Source organism: Mustelus asterias, chromosome 11 (assembly GCF_964213995.1).
Source record: "Mustelus asterias chromosome 11, sMusAst1.hap1.1, whole genome shotgun sequence".
Taxonomy (NCBI): Eukaryota; Metazoa; Chordata; class Chondrichthyes; order Carcharhiniformes; family Triakidae; genus Mustelus; species Mustelus asterias.
Window position 1 is genome coordinate 85437139 of NC_135811.1, and position 19757 is coordinate 85456895.

General features: G+C 44.6%; 1 protein-coding gene across 2 annotated transcripts in view; it reads left to right on the top strand.

Moving 5' to 3' along the window:
- The window catches only part of LOC144500635 (acid-sensing ion channel 2-like), a 1309014-nt gene that overhangs the window by 1243325 nt on the left and 45932 nt on the right, over positions 1-19757 (top strand). For both annotated transcript variants that reach the window (XM_078223890.1, XM_078223891.1), the window contains exons 5-6: positions 1566-1622; positions 9610-9760. In XM_078223890.1, the coding sequence (XP_078080016.1) occupies positions 1566-1622; positions 9610-9760 (208 nt within the window). The remainder of the gene's footprint in view (positions 1-1565; positions 1623-9609; positions 9761-19757) is intronic.

Sequence of the window (19757 nt, forward strand, 5' to 3'; positions counted from 1 at the left end):
CTAATGGTGCACAGTGACAACAGTGTGTACCATCTAAAAGATGCACTGCAGCAAACTCACCAAGATTCCTTCAACAGCAGCATCCAAGTATGTGCCCTCTACCACCTAGAAAGAAAAGAGCAGCAGACATATGGGAAACCATCACCTTCAGTTACCCCTCCAAGACACACACCACCCTGACTTGAAAATATGGCGCTGTTCATTTACTGTCTCTGGATCAAAATCCTGGAACTATTTTCCTAACAGCAGTGTGGGTGTACCTACCCCACATTGACTGCAACACTTCAAGAAGGCAGTTCATTGACACCTTGTCAAAGGAAATTTGGGATGTGCAACAAATGATGGCTTTGCCGATGAAGCCCACATCCAATGAAAGAATATTTTAAAAATCTGACCTGAAAGTTGAACTTTTTAAGCCTTGGTTTCATTCTGGCCAAGCCTGGCCAAGGTTCTGCACAATGGTTACATCAATTCCTGACTTTTGAATTCTAACCCCCTCGAGATAAAGATTACCATTCCATTAGCCTTTCTGGTTACTTTTTGTACCCGGGCACTAGTGTTTAGTCACTTCTCTATATAGACACCCAAATCCCATTGTTTCTTAGGACGGGATTTTCCGGCACTTCCTGCCAGTGGGACCTTACAGTATTGCTGGAGGGAACCCCCTCCCCCTCTCCCCACCCTATGGCGTTCCCTGGTGGTGCGACCAGTCAAGCAATACAAATGGCCATTGTCTTTGGCTAGATCGGAAGATCCCACTGGTGGCCAATGTCAAGCTGCCTCTGCGATCGAGGGGGGAATCCTGAAAATCTCAGCCCGTCTCTCACTAGCAAGAAAATCTTCCAGTTCATCTTTCTTGAATCCAAAGTGGATGACCTTATGTTGAACTCTTGCCATAATTTTGCTCACTCACTTTGCCAATGCCTCTTCATATAATTCCCTGCACTCATCTCAGCAACGGACTGTGCAAATTTATTTTAACAAGTTCAGAACTGCTGCTGAAAGTGTTTCAGTTGCCTGGAATAATTAACGTTGGAATTGAGTCATTGGATCATTATAGTGTTGGGTTCATAAAAACTGTGCTGCACTAACCATAATCCCTGGATTCTTTAATCTCACTAGATGGTGAAACCAAAGCAGAGGTTTAAGGATTGTACTTCTAGTCTGCAGTTGATTGTCCACCAAACCTCATAGGATTCAAACCTAAAATGACAGTTTTAGCTCTGATCTGAAGAGCCCAGTAAACTGAACAGGAATGGCTTGAAGCAAAGACTATTACATCCTCTCCCAAAAATGTGGAGAAACTGGGGAAGGTGCAGATCCATGGGTAGAGTAGACCAAAGAAATTGGTTTTGAGTTGGTCCAAGAAAGAACAATTGTAGACCTATTGGGGAATTTAAAATCATCAAACTGACCCACCAAACAATCTGCATTACCACAACAAATATCGGAAGAAATGACTGAATATTGCATTGTTCGTTACCGATAATTTTAGGTAAAGACAAATACAAAACAAAATTGCATATCAAGATTATACGGTGACTTTTGACTGATTTTCATTCCAGGTGATGCCCACTACTGCACCCCTGAGCAGTACAAGGAATGTGCAGAACCCACATTAGGTGAGTTGGTTCCACCTCAGTTTGTTGAACTGTACGATTCAACAGTAAGGATAACTTGCATTTATATAGGGCCTATAGCATAATAAAGCTCACAAAGCACTTCATGGGAGCATTATCAACAAAACTTGACACCAAACCACATAGACTGTAAGCAGAAGGCCATTCGGCCCATAGAGTCCGCTCCTCCATTCAATGAGGAGATATTAGTGCAAGTGACTGAAGGCTAGGTCATATAGATAACTTTTAAAAGTGTCTTAAAGGCCAAAACATAAGAAGAGAGGCAGAGAAGTTTAGGGAAGGAATTCCAGAGCTCAGGACATTGGAGGCTGAAGGTACAGCTGTAGTGTAAGGGTCTTGCAGGTATCAGATTAATGTGGGGCTGAGTACTGTACTATCCACATTGTGATGTATGAGAACACATGGCCCTCACCTAGGGCTCAAACTTATTTCGGGCAGAACTGTGTGCATTTGAGAGCATAGAGACAGATCGGAGCTTGACCCCTTCACTGCATATCTGTCCATAGTTTTTGCAGTTAGTAAATATATCTCAATGTCCTGAAAACTTTTAACAGTGAGCTTTTCACAGCCATCCGACATCTCAAAGCATTTCACAGCCAATGAAGTACTCTTGAATTCTAGTCAATGTTGTAACATAGGAATTATGGCAGTCAGTTAGCTCACAGAAAGCTTCACAAACGGCAATGTAAGAATGACCAGATAATCTGCTGTCTGTGGTATCGGTTGAGGGAGAACTATTGGCCAGAACATTGGAGATATCTCCTCTGCACTTCTTCCCCAGGATTTTTTACGTCTACCTGAAGAGGTGGAAGGGGCCTTGGTTTAGTGGCTCAGCTGAAAGGCAGCACTTCCAACACTACAGAACTCCCTCAGGACTGCACTTGAATTTCAGCCTTGACTTCTCTGCTTAAGCCCAGGAGTAAGTCTGGAACCCGCAATCTTCAGCCTCAGAGGTGAGGGTGCTTCCAACCTAGCCATATATGACACATACAAAAGCAGGACCCTACAGTTCTTTCTATGATGCAACCAGATCTAAAGGTGAATGGCTAAACCACAAACAACAACGTCATACTGACCAGATAACCTATTTTGTAATGTTGATTGAGGGACCAACATTGACCAGAACACTAGGGATAATTCCATTCCATAAGGGATAATGGGTGGCACGATGGCACAGTGGTTAGCACTGCTGCCTCACAGTGCTAGGGACCTGGGTTCAATTCTGGCCTCACGTGACTGCCTGTGCGGGGTTTGCACGTTCTCCCCGTGGGTTTCCTCCGGGTGCTCCAGTTTCCTCCCACAGTCCAAAGATGTGTGGGTTAGGTGGATTGGCCATGCTAAATTGCCCCTCAGTGTCAGGGAGACTAGCTAGGGTAAATACGGGGATAGAATCTGGGTGGGATTGTTGTCGGTGCAGGCTCGATGGGCTGAATGGCCTCCTTCTGCACTGAAAAGATTTTCTAATTCTATGATTCTCTCTGAATTCCTTCTTGAATTCAGGGCTAAGGCAAGGGTGAAAGAAACAACAGCAACTTACATTTCCAGTACCTTTAGTGTAACAAAACATCCCAAGGGTTCACAGAAGCATTATAAAATAAAGTATGACACTGAATCACGAAGGAGATAGTCAAACGTTTTGTCAAAAGATGCAGCTTAAGGAGTGTCTGAAGGGAGGAGAGCGCAAGTGCATAACTGAAGACTGTAGGGAGGGATTTTGCAAGCTTGGGGTCCGGACAACTGAAGGCACAGTGGTGCAAGGATAGATAAATTTTTGAACAGTAAAGGAATTAAGGGTTATGGTGAGCGGGCAGGTAAGTGGAGCTGAGTCCACGAAAAGATCAGCCATGATCTTATGGAATGGCGGAGCAGGCTCAAAGGGCCAGATGGCCTACTGCTGCTCCTGGTTCTTATGTTCTTAATTATTATTGGAGTGCAGGAGACACCAGAATTAAGGTGCAGAGGATCTCGGATGGTTGTGGGGCTGGCGTAAATTACAGAGATAGGGAGTGTCTCTCCGGCTGGATCCTGCAGAAGCTGAGAACCTAGTCGAAGCTGGAGGCCAGTCACAGGCTCAGCAGGGAAGAGCGGCGCCGAAGGAAGGATTGCAAACTGATCAAAGTCCCTTTAAGCTTGAAGCAACAGAGCAGCAGGTCAGAGGCAGGCAAGGCCGAGTCTTACAGTGTAGAGTGCAAACACGGTGGTTTTGATGTCCGACGAAGCGCCTGAATTTGAGGCTACCTTTGAGCCCTCAGGAGCAGACATAAAATGGGGCATAGGCAGTGATGGCTTAACCAAACAGTTAACCGGTATAATATATAACCAGATGAAAGGACACAAATCCCTTTGATGTATTCAGGAGTGTAGTAGCAGGATTATACAAGTGTTGTAAACATGCCAAACCGTCTCTTAGTTGTTAGCATTTGATAGCTTTAGTTAAAGATGATTACATCAGTGCTGTGCACAGTCACTTCCTAATTTATTGCACCCACACTCCATTTCCTATTTGGAAAATTAAATTTTCAAGTGTTTACAAACAGCTCCATAATTGGCAAAGCCGCTCCATGTTATTACTGCATGTTGCCAGCAGCAGAATTTAATTGGATAGATTCCATTTTTTTTTGGTATTCCTGTACCTGCACTGGGATGAAGCTTGTTGGAGGGTCGAGATAATTTATTTAGTTGGAGAAAATAGGATAGGAGGTGGAAAATGCCAGCTCCACAAAGTAAATGCTTCTTCCACACTTCTCGTAAATCAGGAGGAGCAGGGTGCTTCTCCCAGGCACGGCAAGTAACCTAATTCCAAATACAACCTCTTTATCTCCATGGGCATGAATTTTGACATTCCCCCTCCCCTCTCCACCCCTACTCCCAGCTATGTCTTCCCAGCTCCAATGGACTCTTCCTTCCTTCCACCTTTATATATATATATATATATATATATTGGAGCATGAGGGTGGCACGGTGGCACAGTGGTTAGCATTGCTGCCTCACAGCGCCAGGGAGCTGGTTTCGATTCCCGGCTTGGGTCACTGTCTTTGGGGAGTCTGCACCTTCTCCCCGTGTCTGCGTGGGTTTCCTCCGGGTACTCCGGTTTCCTCCCACAGTCCAAATATGTGCGGGTTAGGTTGATTGGCCACGCTAAATTGCCCCTTAGTGTCAGGGGGATTAGCAGGGTAAGTATTTGGGGGTTGCGGGGATAGGGCCCCGGTGCAGGCTTGATGGGCCAAATGGCCTCCTTGTACACTGTAGGATTCTATGGTTCTACGATTCCACCTGGATCACTGACAATGTTCATCTCCCGATTGTCTGGGGCCATTTCTAAGAGTCCTGGCTGCTATTGGCTACTGACCTGGTCGTCAATTTAGTCAGTTGCCAAGCAGGAGACAGAACAAAAAAAATGATAATGAAGCCCTGATATTAAGTTCAGCAGGATCTCCACATATACAGCCTTGGCAGACTCCTCAGTTGTTTTGCACCTCCTCTGTAGCCTCTCCATATATATTGGGACACATCCTTCAAAGCTGAAAAATCCAGATTTTTCTAGGTGTTCCCAACAATTCAGGACTTTGACGCTAGGCCCAGCCCTGCTCTGTCTCCACCACTGGTGTCTCCATGACAAGTACTGGATATATTGTAGCATGAGGCAATACCATCCCTACACTGTAGAGCTAAGTCACATGTTAGTAATGTACCTGCTGATATCATAGAATACCAGTGTAGTAAATGAAGGTATTTTGTGGTGTGAAATTTAATTTTATAGAATCATGGAACCATAGAATTCTTACAGCATAGAAGAAGGCCATTCGGCCTTTTGTACCTATGTCAACTCTCCAGCAAGAACAATTCACCTAGTACATTGACCCGCCTTTTCCCGATAGCCCTGAAAATATTTCTCTGCAGATAATGATCCAATTCTCTTGAGAGCCAGAATCTTTTTCCACCATACTCGAAGACAGTGCTTTCCAGATTCTAACTGTTGTCGATTTTATATCTCGGATCCACGCAGAGATGATACTCATTTCTAAAGTGAGTGCTTTAGACAGTGCTTTAAAACGTCAATGTCTAAGTGCCCAGCTAGCGTGAGAATGGGAGAGTTTCAGGTCCGTTTTTTGGGCAAGTCTAAATTCAGTACCTTATGCACTGAGAGAAGGAGAACTTGGACTAAACCATTTCTAGCCACTAGATGGAGTGGTGGCCCGGAAATGCTTGTGCAGGCCGCAATTGGGCCGTGGGGGTGGCATGAGGGGCAGCGGGGGTCCCGGGCTGGTCAGTGATTGAGTTGGCCAGCAAACTGCAGTCTGACAGTCTGGGGCCACTGCGCATGCGCAGAGTTCCAGAACGATCAGACTCCAGCGTGCATAAAGCCCGCCTCCCGAGCTTTTAATGCTATTCACTATTGTGACCTCTGCATTGCACAGAGTGTGGGAGATTTGAGTCTGAACTCCCACTGAAAAAACAATCGTGAATTACACCATTTTTCTCGCCAATTCAGCACTTCGTATTTTTTTGGGAGAATCGGGCCCCTGGGTTGCATTTGCGCAATGCGCAATGGCAATCAGTCAAGAGCTGACAGGTCTGAAAGATCCGCCATTTCTCTGCGGCTGCAGCTGGCCTCACCAAAGCAGCCGCACCCCCCCCCCCTCCCCCACCCCCAGCTATCCCGGGGACCCATAGCCAATCATGAGCACCTCCCTGCCCCCCACACCGCCCCCCCCGCTCGTTGCCCAGACTGATCATCCCCACTGCCCCCCCGCTGTCCAGAATGATCACTCCTCGCACCCCGCACCCATCACGTGCAGAGTTGTAACGAGGTCCCCCTCCTCCCAACCGATCGCATGCAGAGTGGCAGCAGGCCCCCTTCCTTACCCGATCAGCTCACCCCCCCCGCCCCCACCAAAGGCCTCGTCAAGGCCTGGTTCTGCCCCCACAGCCCTCGCCCTCCCTCAGGCCCCATTCCCTTCAGGCCCTACCTCCCCATAGACCCCCCCCCCTCCCCCCCCCTCAGGCCTTGCCACTTAGCACTGCCCGGTGGGCATTGCCAGAGTGGCCGGTGAACAGTACCAAGGTGCCAGGCTGGCACTGCCCCCACATAATCAAAAACAGAGCAATTGAATTCTACACAAAACTATTTACTGCTTGAAAAGCTTCTTCCTCATGTCGCCATTGCATCTTTTGCCAATCATGTGAAATAAATGTCCTCTCTTTCTCGATTCTTCTGACAGTGGGAACAGTTTCTCCCTCCAGGCCCCTCATCATGTCTCCCCTCAACCTCCCCTTCTGTGACTTTTCAGAACAAAAACTCGTGCAATGCTGCTTGCTATCATCAGTTATCAACAGTGTGCTGCCTCAAATCTGTACACTGCAAGCATGGTGGGATTTGTACTCGATATGAGCCCAATCTTAATGCTCCCATTTCACTACGAGCTTCAGAGATGAGGTGGAGTTGCTGCCGTTGGACTGGGGTGGGCACAGTAAGTAGTCTCACACCACTCACCTGATGAAGGAGCAGCGCTCCGAAACCTCGTGATTCCAAATAAATCTGTTGGACTTTAACCTGATGTTGTGAGACTTCTTACTGAGCTTCAGTGATGCCACTATTGTTTATGCATCACTGTTTTGTGCCTCCCTTAACACATGCAATGTAAGTAATTATTACTCACAAAGGAGTGTGTCTTCCCCTTTCCTTTGATGCTGGCAAAAATATTGCTTTTTAAAGCAACGCGTGAATTGAAACTTGAAATTTTCAACTTTAACTTGGCAATCTGGGATCAAGTGAATTGTTTTGTGAAGCATTATACAAATGAAAGCTTAATCAGACTCCATCCTCTCTTTATTCTATATTTCTCTGACAGGTAAATTGTTCAATAAAACTTTTTTTGAGTTTTGCAAAAGACGTGGCATTTAAATCCCGATTACTTTTTAATTATGCTATTTCAGAACTCGAATTACAAGTTTGCCAAATGTCAGTTTTTGCCATGATTGGCTAAACTCTTTTATGGTATCACTAATGATTCTGTCCTGGAGTTTTGGGCCTGCCTTGGTTTTGCCTACCAAAGCGATATCATCTATTTCATACTGATTCTTTACACTTCGTTGTAGCCCTTCACAGATCCCTCACTCCGATTAAAAAACAGTGCTAAAAATAGACACCTTACACTGGCACACTTGCACAAAGGTCTGTTGTTGGCGCAAGTTCCCTTGTAACTCCAGTTACAACATTCTTTCCCCAAAGGTTAATGAAGATCAGGTACATTATTTGGATATGTGTAGAAAGATTATAAAATAATTGGACAACCACCCCAGTCTCAATCCATATTACAGTCAAATCTGATGTTAAATTAATGCAGATTTATTACTAAAAAATGATGTTGAAGGGGAAATCGAGAATTCCAGTGTGAAAATGACTGAATACGTTCTTTCCCGGCAGTTGGAAAAGTTGACAGGGCCAAAATCACCGACAGCTTTTCGTTCTGTAGCACTGCCTGGGAAAATCACAGTAAATAGAAATATAACTTGTTATGCAGGTCCCCCCAACTCTCACTGAACAGACCCCTCGTCTGTATCAAAGGTAAATAAAAGGTACTTGCAAATTCCTTTAAGAAAGACATTTTCATTTTTTGCTGTTACTTTTCGAAGGTTAGTTACAGGCAGCTGAATCTTCTGTGCCGTGCCGAGCCTCTCTTTGTCGCCTGTAGCTGCACAGTCCATCCGACTCATTGCATTACCAAGTGGTTTAGAAGCCTGAAATAGTGCATTACAAAGTGCTTTGAGAATTGTGACCATTTGGATTGAGTAACTCTTAAATTTAATTGCAGCACTTAACTTGATTTTGATCATAGAGACCTCTGGCCTTTCAGGCCGGGTAGATTCTCTGGTCCCGTTGCAGAACAGAGATTTAGCTGAGTGCCAAATTCTCCGTCCTCGGTGGCAGCAGCGGCAGGGGCGTAAATGGCCAGAGAATTCGGGCCATAATTCATTCTGATTCAGTTTGAACAGGGCGTGTGCGTGGGGGGGTCGGTGGCTGGTGGCGGGGTTGGGGGCACAGTCTGGGGAGGTGTGGCAAGCAACTGTGAATCATTTTATTAATGGTTTTTTCAAGAGGTTATGGACAATTTGATCTCATTGTTCTGTTTAATCACAAGCAAAAGAATGATTTTTTTCTTTAGAAAGAACACAGCATTACATTCTGGCAAGGAATGCTGTAAATGGTCACCTACAAAGTGGGCCTGGATTAATGTGCCCTGTATTTGGTTTGTAAAGTGGGCATACCCTACACAACAATAAATTGCAGGAACTTAACTATGGATTTTCCTTTACTGCTGTTGCTCTCCTGGTTTGTCATGGATCATGGGGGTGCTGTATAAATGCAAGTTATTAAGAAGTTAGAATGTTTGCAAAATCTTTATACCCAATGGAAAAACTTACTTTAAAATAGAGAGATTCAATTGTGCCACGGTGAATGTGTATCTAATATTGCTGAGGGTAACTTGTCCCCTGGTGTGTCCAGCAACAATGCAGTTTTAATGTGGTTTTGTCTCAGCATCAGCAACATGCCGTTGCCATGGTGGGCTTCATCATCCTGCTGTTAGCAGTGATTCACATTCACTGCGCATTTCCTTGAAACCCTGCTAAAGTAACACAGAAATTTTACGGAAGCAGGTTAACCACGACACCAAAAGTAGTGCACCTGTCTCACCGTTTCATTAACGTCTGAGGGTGTCAGCTATCTGGGAGCAAGCTCTAAGTGTTGAGAATGATGAATGGGCAGAGAAAAGACGGGTGAAGTGGGAGATGGAGGTCACAGTCGAGTACAAAAACAGTTCAGTTCTCAAGGACTGGCAACATCTTAATGAGCATCACGATAAAGAGTGAATCCACCAAAGTATAGAATTGTGTTTTGAATAAGAACCAAGAAAGCAGCTGCCATGACAAGAGCTATTTTTTTTTTCTTTCCTTGTTGACTTCACAGCCTTGCTAGCAGAGATGAATAATAATTGTCTCTGCAAGACGCCATGTTATCTAACTCGCTACAACAAGGAACTGTCCATGGTGAAGATTCCAAGCAGAACCTCTGCAAAGTATCTTGAAAAGAAATTTAACAAGACTGAAAAATACATTTCGTAAGTATACGTTCCGATATTATGAGATTCCCTGCTATTTTCCAAACAGAAGCTAGCAACTTCAGGTCACTCCCATAGCCTAAAATGTGTGACCATGGTCTCGCCGATATTCTTCAGCAGCACGAGCAAATTTATTGGGGAGGCAAAGGCCGAGTAGTATTATCACTAAACTATTAATCCAGAAACTCAATTAATGTTCTGGGGATCCGGGTTCAAATCCCGCCACGGCAGATGGTGGAATGTGAAATCAATGACAAAAATCTGGAATTACGAATCTACTGATGACCGTGAAACCATTGTCGATTGTCGGAAAAATTCTTCTGGTTCACTAATGTCCTTTCGGGAAGGAAACCTGCCATCCTTACCTGGTTTGACTCCAAAGCCACAGCAATGTGGTTGACTCTCAAATGCCTTCCAAGGGCTACTAGGGATGGTCAATAAATGCTGGCCAGCGACACCCATGTTCCATGAATAAAATAAAATTCCAATGCTTCATGTATTCTGATGTGGACTTTAACCTGGTGTTATTAAACTTCTTATCATGCATTCTGTGCAGTTCAGTCTGTATACTGTCGATAATCTCCTTCTAGTTCCCAGTAAGAGTGGCAACACACTGAAGGAAGTGCAGATGCAATAAAACACTTCTTGCAGCTTCCTACTTTGGAAAGAGACATACTGATTGCGCCTGGTTAGAACTATTATTTCTCATTTACCTGCAGAAACTTCCACAATAGATTGGCAGGATATATAAATTACATTTCACTGGACAAAGTACATCGCCACCAAAGTTTTCTCTCCCTTATGCATGTGCCAGTTCAAATACATTTGCAACTGGATAATGATCTATTAATGAGCTACCGAACTTTTCATTCTCTCTCCCTCAATCCCAGCCCTGTCTTGCTTTTCCTACTCTCTCTTTCCCAAACCCATCTTGTATTTTCCACTCTGCCACTTGATGACAGTCCCATGTTATCAAGCCCAGTAGTTAGACAACTGTGTGATTGTTACAGGAGGTCTATCTAGTTTACTTTTATACCATTTTCATAACCGCACTTACCTTTCTAATGGGATCTTGTGGCACAATGGTAGACCATAGAATCCCTACAGAAGAGGTGTTTCAGCCTATCGAGTCTACACCAATTCTCTGACAGAGTATCTTACCCAGCCTCTCTCCCCCGCCCTATTCCTGTAAACCCTACACATCTTTGGACATTAAGGGACAATTTAGCTTGGCCAATCCACCAAATGCACATCTTTGGACTGCGGGAGGAAACCGGAGCACTCGGAGGAAACCCACACGGGGATAATATGCAAAATCCACACAGACAATCACCGAAGCTTGGAATTGAACCTGGGTCCCTGGAGCTGTGATGCAGAAATGGTAACCAGTGTGTCACCCAGCCACCTATTGTGCCACCGTGCCACCCACTGTGCCACCCAGGTAGTATCCCTGCCCCTGAACCACAAGCTCTAGGTTGGCGTCCCACCCCAGGACTTGGTGGCCAAGGAAGGTGCGTTCATAATGCAGCCAACAGGTTGAATATCAACCCCCAAAATCTTTCCAATGCACCAATGATAAGCAATCAAAGCGGGAGAGACTCCTGGTCAGCAGGCCTTAGTGGATTGGTGCCCCTCACATTATAAATCTGTGACTACAGGCTGGTGACCCATTCCAGGAAGAACCTCGCTATGGGAGCATGAAAATCTGCATTGTACATCACAATGTGAAGGAAGAGACAACAGCGACAACTTGCATTTCTAACAAGCCTGCTTCTTTCTCACCCTTTTCATTTGTCTCTTGCTTTAGAATTCTATGCCTAGTTAGCCTACCCTACATTATTAAATCATCTTAATGCCTAACATGAGAATACACTCATGTAGGAAGGCACTCCTATTTCTCTATCTTTCACCATGCATGGATTTTCCGAACACTTATACTTAAAAACTTCATTCTGTTACCTGACATTAATACAGATTGACATATTAAAATAGCTTTTAAATAACACTTAGCATATAAAATGCCGACAGACTCTTCACAGAGGGGAAGAGAAATGTGCTGGAATTCTACCACCCCGCCCGCCACGGAAATGCCCGTTGACCTTGGGTGGGAATTTCCGCTCTCACTTGAGCGGGGCCATAAAATTCCACCCATATACTTTTATTTGGAATCATATTTTCATCTTAGGGCACGATTCTCTGATCTCATTTGATCCCCCCCCCCCAGCGAGAACAGAGAATTTGGCCCTCAACCAAAACTCCGTTCATTGCAGTGGCACTGGAGAATCCCAGCTGCGAGCAAGGTGGAGGTTTCCGCTGTTAATTTCTAACTAAACTAATTTTGTTTCCCTTTTGCCTCATTGGTTTTTATTCACCAGCTTCTTATCTTGAGTTAACCTCTGGTCTTCTCCTGGTTTCATAAGTTGATCAAATAGTCACCAAGTGAGATCAAACAATTTTAACCTTTAGTTATTTTTATTTCCAGTAATCATAGAATCAGAGAAACCCTACAGTGCAGAAGGAGGCCATTCGGTCCATTGAGTCTGCACCGACAACAATTCCACTCCAGGCCCTATTCCCACAACCCCATACATTTACCCCGCTAATCCCTCTAACCTACACATCCCAGGACAGTAAGGAGCAATTTAGCATGGCCAATCAACCTAACCCGCACATCTTTGTAGTGTGGGAGGAAACCAGGGCACCTGGAGGAAACCCAACGCAGACACGGGGAGAATGCGCAGACTCCCCACAGACAGTGACCCAAGCCAGGAATCGAACCCAGGTCCCTGGAGTTGTGAGGCAGCAGTAATATTGTGAGGAGGTGAGAAGGGGTGAACTGGTTCCCTTCTATCAAACCTCTTCACTTGATCACAACAAAGGTTTCAGTTTCTTTTTCGCAAGGATGTGCCATTTCCAAATCGGAATGTATTTAACTAACAGGGCGGCACGGTGGCACAGTGGTTAGCACTGCTGCCTCACAGTGGCAAGGAGCTAGGTTCGATTCCCAGCTTGGGTCACTGTCTGTGTGGAGTTTGCACATTCTGCCCGTGTCTGCATGGGTTTCCTCTGGGTGCTCCGGTTTCCTCCTACAGTCCAAAGATGTGCAGATTAAGTGGATTGGTAATGCTAAATTACCCTTTCGTGTCAGGGAGAGTTGCTAGGGTAAATGCATGGGGTTAGGCCCTGGGTGGGATTGTGGTTGGTGCAGACTTGATGGGCCAAATGGCCTCCTTCTGAACTGTAGGATTTGATGATGATTCAATTTGAGCTGTGAGCAATGCGGAGCCAATCAGATAAGGTTTTCTGAAACACAGAAAGGGCAAATTCATTGACCTCTGAACCTGAGAAAAATAATAAAAATGGAGCAACAAGCATTTGTCCCCATTTAGGGAGTTAGAGATTCTGATACATTGAGTGTCATTTGATTGTTCTTGAGGTGCAGATTTCAAAATGCTGTGGTCAATTTGGGTAACTGGTTTCTGGGATGCAGTCAGCTTTAGAAGATGTTGCAGTTATTACAAGATCTCGGTTAGTTGGCAGATTTTTGGTAGAGTTGGCTTCTCATACCAGCTGACAGACTTATTCTGGGACCACTTATTCTGGGGCTTCACGGTGGCACAGTGGTTAGTACTGCTGCCTCACAGCACCAGGGACCCAGGTTCGATTCCCGGCTTGGGTCACTGTCTGTGTGGAGTCTGCATGTTCTCCCCGAGTCCGCGTGTGTTTCCTCCGGATGCTCCAGTTTCCTCCCACAGTCTGAAAGATGTGCTGATTAGGTGCATTGGCCATGCTAAATTCTCCCTCAGTGTACCCAAACAGGCGCCGGAGTGTAGCGACCAGGGGATTTTCACAGTAACTTCATTGTAGTGTTAACGTAAGCCTACTTGTGACAGTAATAAATAAATTTTAAACAAAAGAGAGGGAAGGAGCAGCCTTCAACCTGATTCCTCTGCGAAAGACTTTCTTGACACCGCCTGTGCCATTTGCAATCTCTCAGAAGTGGCTGGGCATCCTTGAGTGGAAATATTTCACCCATTTTGTCTCAGTTCAAAACGCAAAAATTCCAGTCAATTAAAAGTTCAAAAATCATGGCTGGCATTTTCCAGCTGCTCACACCCCACTGCCGCAAGCGAGGATGGAGACTTTGGCACTCAGCCAAATCTGTGCTCACTGCACCGAGACCAGCCAGTGTGAACAGCCAGAAAATCCTTCCCCACATTTTCAAAGATAAAGAGGTATATAGCCTTGTGACGGCCGTGACAGATTAATTGGGCCAGGAGCTGAATTCATTGAAATTCCTTCAATGAGGCCAGACGATTCATCAAGCATTCAAATCAACGATTTGTATCCACCAATTTCATAAATTTCAGACGTTTTGCCAGTTTGTTTTCAATTGTTACATTCAATCATCGTGCTGAAAGTTGAAAATATTGAAAATGATGAAGGATCAAGAGGATAAAGCTGGCAGAACCAATGCCGCAGAGATCACTGCAAAGTGCATCGGGATGATTCAAAATAGAGAGACTCACTGTGACATATTTTGGAGAGCTATTTTGTTCAACTCACTGCATTATAGCGTGGCTTCCCACTCCAAAATGGACATTAACCCTTCTGTGTTGGCACTTTGTGTTGTATTTTGGCAGTTCTTCAATTTATTTTTAGCGTACAAATATGGTTGGCTCTCCACCTCTCTCTCCATTATTGTCTGTCAGTTTCACTGAAGCAATTGCTCTCAGTGCACAGATGCTTTTATGGAGGATAGGTCGACAGTGGCACCTGAAAGACCAAATAGACAGTTTTTCACATACATAAACAATAACTTGTATTTATTTTTGAGTTGATTTTGATTTGACTTATTATTGTCACATGTATTGGTATACAGTAAAAAGTATTGTTTCTTGCATGCTATACAGACAAAGCATACCGTTCATAGAGAAGGAAAGGAGAGAGTGCAGAATGTAGTGTTACAGTCATCGCGAGGGTGTAGAGAAAGATCAACTTAGTGCGATCCATTCAAAAGTCTGATGGCAGCAGGGAAGAAGCAGTTCTTGAGTCGGTTGGTACGTGACTTCAAACTTTTGTATCTTTTTCCTGACGGAAGAAGGTGGAAAGGAGTATTTCCAGGGTGCATGGAGTCCTTAATTATGCTGACTGTTTTGCCGAGGCAGCGGGAAGTGTAGACAGAATCAATGGATGGGGGGCTGGTTTGCGTGATGGGCTGGGCTTCATTCATGACCCTTTGTAGTTTCTTGTGGTCTTGGGCAGAGCAGGAGCTGTAACAAGCTGTGATACAACCAGAAAGAATGCTTTCTATGGTTCATCTGTAAACGTTGGTGAGAGTCGTAGCAGACATGCCAAATTTCCTTAGTCTTCTGAGAAAGTAGAGGCGTTGGTGGGGCTTTCTTCACTATAGTGTCGACATGGACAGACCAGGACAGGTTGTTGGTGATCTGGGCACCTAAAAACATGAAGCTCTCGACCATTTCTACTTCGTTCTCATTGATATAGACAGGGACCTTATCTCTACTATGCTTCCTGAAATCGATGACTATCTCCTTTGTTTTGTTGACATTGAGGGCGAGATTATTGTCTTCCCACCTGTTAACACAATGAAACATGCCTAAGTATGTTGCAGGTGTGTTATAAAACAATGTGTGACAACAAGCCACATAAGGAGAGATTAGGTCAGTTAACCAAAGGCTTGGTTAAAGGGTGGGACTTTCCACACCCACTCCCCGCCCCCTGTTTCGCGGCAGCAGAGGCAGCCTGCCATTGGCTGACAGCAGGATCATCTGGTCTCGTCATTGTCAATGGGATTTTCTATTGTATGGACCCCCATCCCCAGAAAACCCACAGCCACAGATTATACGAGTGTCTCGAAGGAGAAAACAATTGAAGGGGTTGGCGAGATCGAGGGAGGAAATTCCGGACCTTGGGACTGAGGCAACTGGTGAACAATTATAATTAGGAATGCACAAGAGGGCAGAATTAAACAAATGGAGATATCTCCAAGGGTTTTGGGACTGTAGGAGGTTACAGAGATAGGGAGAGAGATAAGGCCAGTGAGGAATTTGAATATAAGGATGAAAATTTGAAAGTGGAGACATCGCTTGACTGGAAGTCAATGTAGGTTACTAGGGATAGGGGAAGAGGACTTGCTGTTAGTTCAGACATGGGGACCAGACTTTTGAATGACCTCATATTTAACGAGGATAGAATTTTGGAGACCAGCCAGGAGGAAGCTGCAATAGTCTGGAGGTAATGATTTCATAGAATCATAAAATCCTCCAGTCCAAAAGGAGGCCATTTTGCCCATTGTGTCCACACCCACCACAATCCCACCCAGGCCCTATCCGCACAACTCCATGCGCCCACCCTGACCAGTCACCCTGACACTAAGGAGCAATTTAGCATGGTCAATCTATCTAACCCGCACATCTTTGGACTTTCAGCAGCAGATGAGCTGAGACTGAGGTGAAGTCAGGCTTTACAGAGGTGGAAATAGTCAGTCTTGGAAATGACACAAATGTGAGTTCATCAGTTCATCACCAATATTGCAAACAGACTGCCTTTATCTCAAACTGTCGCCAGGGAGAGGAATGGTAGCTTTTTTCATTCATTCAAGGGACATGGGTGTCGTTGGCTGGCCAGCATTTATTGCCCATCCCTAGCTGCCCTTGGAAGGCAGTTGAGAGTCAACCACATTGCTCTGAAATCACATTTAGGCCAGACCAGGTCAAGACGGAAGATTTCCTTCCCTAAAGGACATGAGCGAACCAGATGGGTTTTTCTGACAATCGGCAATGGTTCCATAGTCATCGGTAGATTCTTAATTCCAGATTAATTCCATCTGCTGGGATTTGTACCCGGGTCCCCAGAATATTAGCTGAGTTTCTGGCTTAATTGGGCATGATTTTACAACCTCGTTCATCCCGAAACTGCAAATCCCGCCTGAGATCAACGGACCTTTCCATGGTCCGCCCCTCACCCGCTCCGATTCCTGTGGCGGGCAGGACTGTAAAATTCCGGCCATAGTTGGGTGATAATACCATTGGACCAGCGCTTCCCCAAGGGAATGGAGTTTGGAGCGGGAACCGAAAACAATGGCTACAGCCTTCCCATTATTTAATTGAAGGAAATTTCTGCTGATCAAGTACTGGATATTGGATAAGCAGCCTGATAATTTAGTGACAGGGGAGTAGTTTAGAGAGGTGGTGGTGAGGCTGAGCTGGGTATCGTCAGCATATATGTGAAAACATATATCCTGATAGTGTTGCTATAGGGCAGTATATAGATCAGAAATAGGAGGAGGACAAGGAAAGATCCTTCATTCAAAAATAAGACATTAAGAAAACAAAATTTGTAGGAACTACGAAGAGTCATGAACGAACCCCAGTCCATCACTCAAACCAGCCTCTCATCCACTGACACTGCCTACACTTCCCACTGCCTCAGAAAAGCAGCTAGCATAATTAAGGACCCGCGCACCCAGGACGTACTCTCTTCCACCTTCTTCCATCAGGAAAAAGATATAAAGATCTGAGGACACGTACCAACCGACTCAAGAACAGCTTCTTCCCTGCTGCCATCAGACTTTTGAATGGACCTACCTTGTATTAAGCTGATCTTTATCTACACCCGAGCTATGACTGTAACACTACATTCTACACCTTCTCCTTTCCTTCTCTATGAACGGTATGCTTTGTCTGTATAGCTCGCAAGAAACAATACTTTTCAGTGTATACCAATACATGTGACAATAATAAACCAAATCAAATCAAAAATTCATGCACAACATTCTATTTAATTTCTGTTTTCTGCATCCAGCTAGTTTCACTGTACAAGTTCTTTAAAATTGACACGTGGCACGTTCCTGATTACAAAGAAAGCTTGGTCACACGTGCAATATGCAAACATACATTTATCCAACATTTAATTAAAAAAGAAATCAGGGGCACAAGTCGCACTGTAAACTTCATGATTTAGCAAATCATGAAGGTTTCAATTTTTAAGCATGTTTAAATATTTATATTCTGGTATCCCATTTCTTTTATAGATATTGTTCTTGCTAGCATGGAAAATGCAATAATATACATCCCCTCAGATCTCTACTGAGGAAAATTCATAATAATGGCTTCTCACTCACAGTATCAGAAGGGCAGACTAACCATTCATTGAGACTCAGGTTTTCGCAGCTGCAATTAAGAAAATAATCATTAAGTATTAAATTGATTTCTGTGTTTTCATCTCATTCATGCACTTCTGCAAAACTATATGGTACGCACAAATAAGGGCTACTTAAATACATATTCTTATGATCCTCTGTCCAGAGCTTGTTAGTGATACAGCCTTTCCGGTTTTTAAGTTTATTTATTAGTGTCACAAGTAGGCTTACATTAACAATGCCATGAATTTACAGTGAAAATCTCCAGTCGCTACACTCCGGTGCCTGTTCGGGTACACTGAGGGAGAATTTAGCATGGCCAATGCACCTAATGAGCGCGTCTTTCAGACTGTGGGAGGAAACCGGAGCACCCGGAGGAAACCCACGCAGACACGGGGAGAACATGCAGACTCCACACAGACAGAGATACAAGTTGGGAATTGAACCCAGGTCCCTGGTGCTGTGAGGCAGCAGTGCTAACCCTTACGCTAAATTAGCCTTTTCTCTGCTGTTGTCAACTTGTTTCCTGAAGATTATTTTTGGGTTTTGACAGACGTATGCCTGTAAAAGGGAATATAGTTTCTTTCACCATTCAAAATGGATTGCAATATACCTACTGTGTCAGTATTTCAAAGTGCAAAGATTCTCTTCTCGTGATGGCCCCAGTATATGGGTGTAGAATAACCACCAACTCCACCGGCACTATTCAGGCAGATTGTCTATTGGGAATTTGCACCAGAAACCAATTGCAGAAAATCTGATAGGTAATTTCCAGATTATTACCTGAGCCACAAATTGGCACAGGACAAATAAGGTTAGAGAAATGAATGCATGGCTCAAAGAATGGTGCGGAAGAAGTGAGCAGCACGGTGGTGCAGCAGTTAGCACTGCTATCTCACAGCGCTAGGGACCCGGGTTTGATCCCGGCCTTGGGTGATTGTGTGGACTTTACACATTGTCTGTGTGGGTTTCCTAGGCAGAACTGGATAGGTTCCTGATTAACAAGGGAGTGAAAAGTTATCGGGGGGTTAGGCAGGAATGTGAGATTGAAGTTGCAGGCTTGAGTGGCCTACTCCTGCTTTTAATTTGTATGTTCATACGTCAGGTAGAGAAGGTGCAGACTGTAGGCAGCATTCCCAGTTTTGAAGCATCAGTGCTTACTTATACTGCCAGAGCTCTGGTAGTTTTCAAAGACTCCCCCCGGGATTTTACGACTTTGCTCAGGTTAGCCTCATAAAATCCCGCCCGAGGCCAGTGGAAAATTCCTTTCTGAGAGCCTTGCCAGCCCCGGAATCGGTACATTTCCAGCCAGTATTGTTAAATATATTTCATGGTGTGATAAAAACACCTTCTCCTAACCTCAGCCCTCTTTAAACCAATATCAGCACCATCTCTGTCTGATTCAAACTGAGGCTTTCTAACCCAGTGTGCCTTCCAATCTGTGGCATGACACTATCAAGGCTATTATCTCTCAACTACGCTATAATGGGACCCAGCTCTCAAATGTAACAGGAGATCATCTAAACCACTGCTGATTCAGTCCTTTCAGGGTGTAGTAAAACACCGTGTGGGAAGCAGCAGTAGAGTGCCAAGGAATGAACAATACTAATAGCATTTGAATTACTGGAAGTTGGGATAAATAACAGCGTCTGTTTCTGTACTAAAATAGAAAAGTAGGGTGGAATTTTACTACCTCGTCTGTTTTGCGGCAAGAAAAAGTCGTAAAATCAGGTGAGATGTGACTAGCGGAAATGATGCCCATTTTTGTGCCCATTCCCATTTTCCCAAGAAAAAAATCGACGCGATTGGGAGCCTGCCCAAGACAAGCAAAAC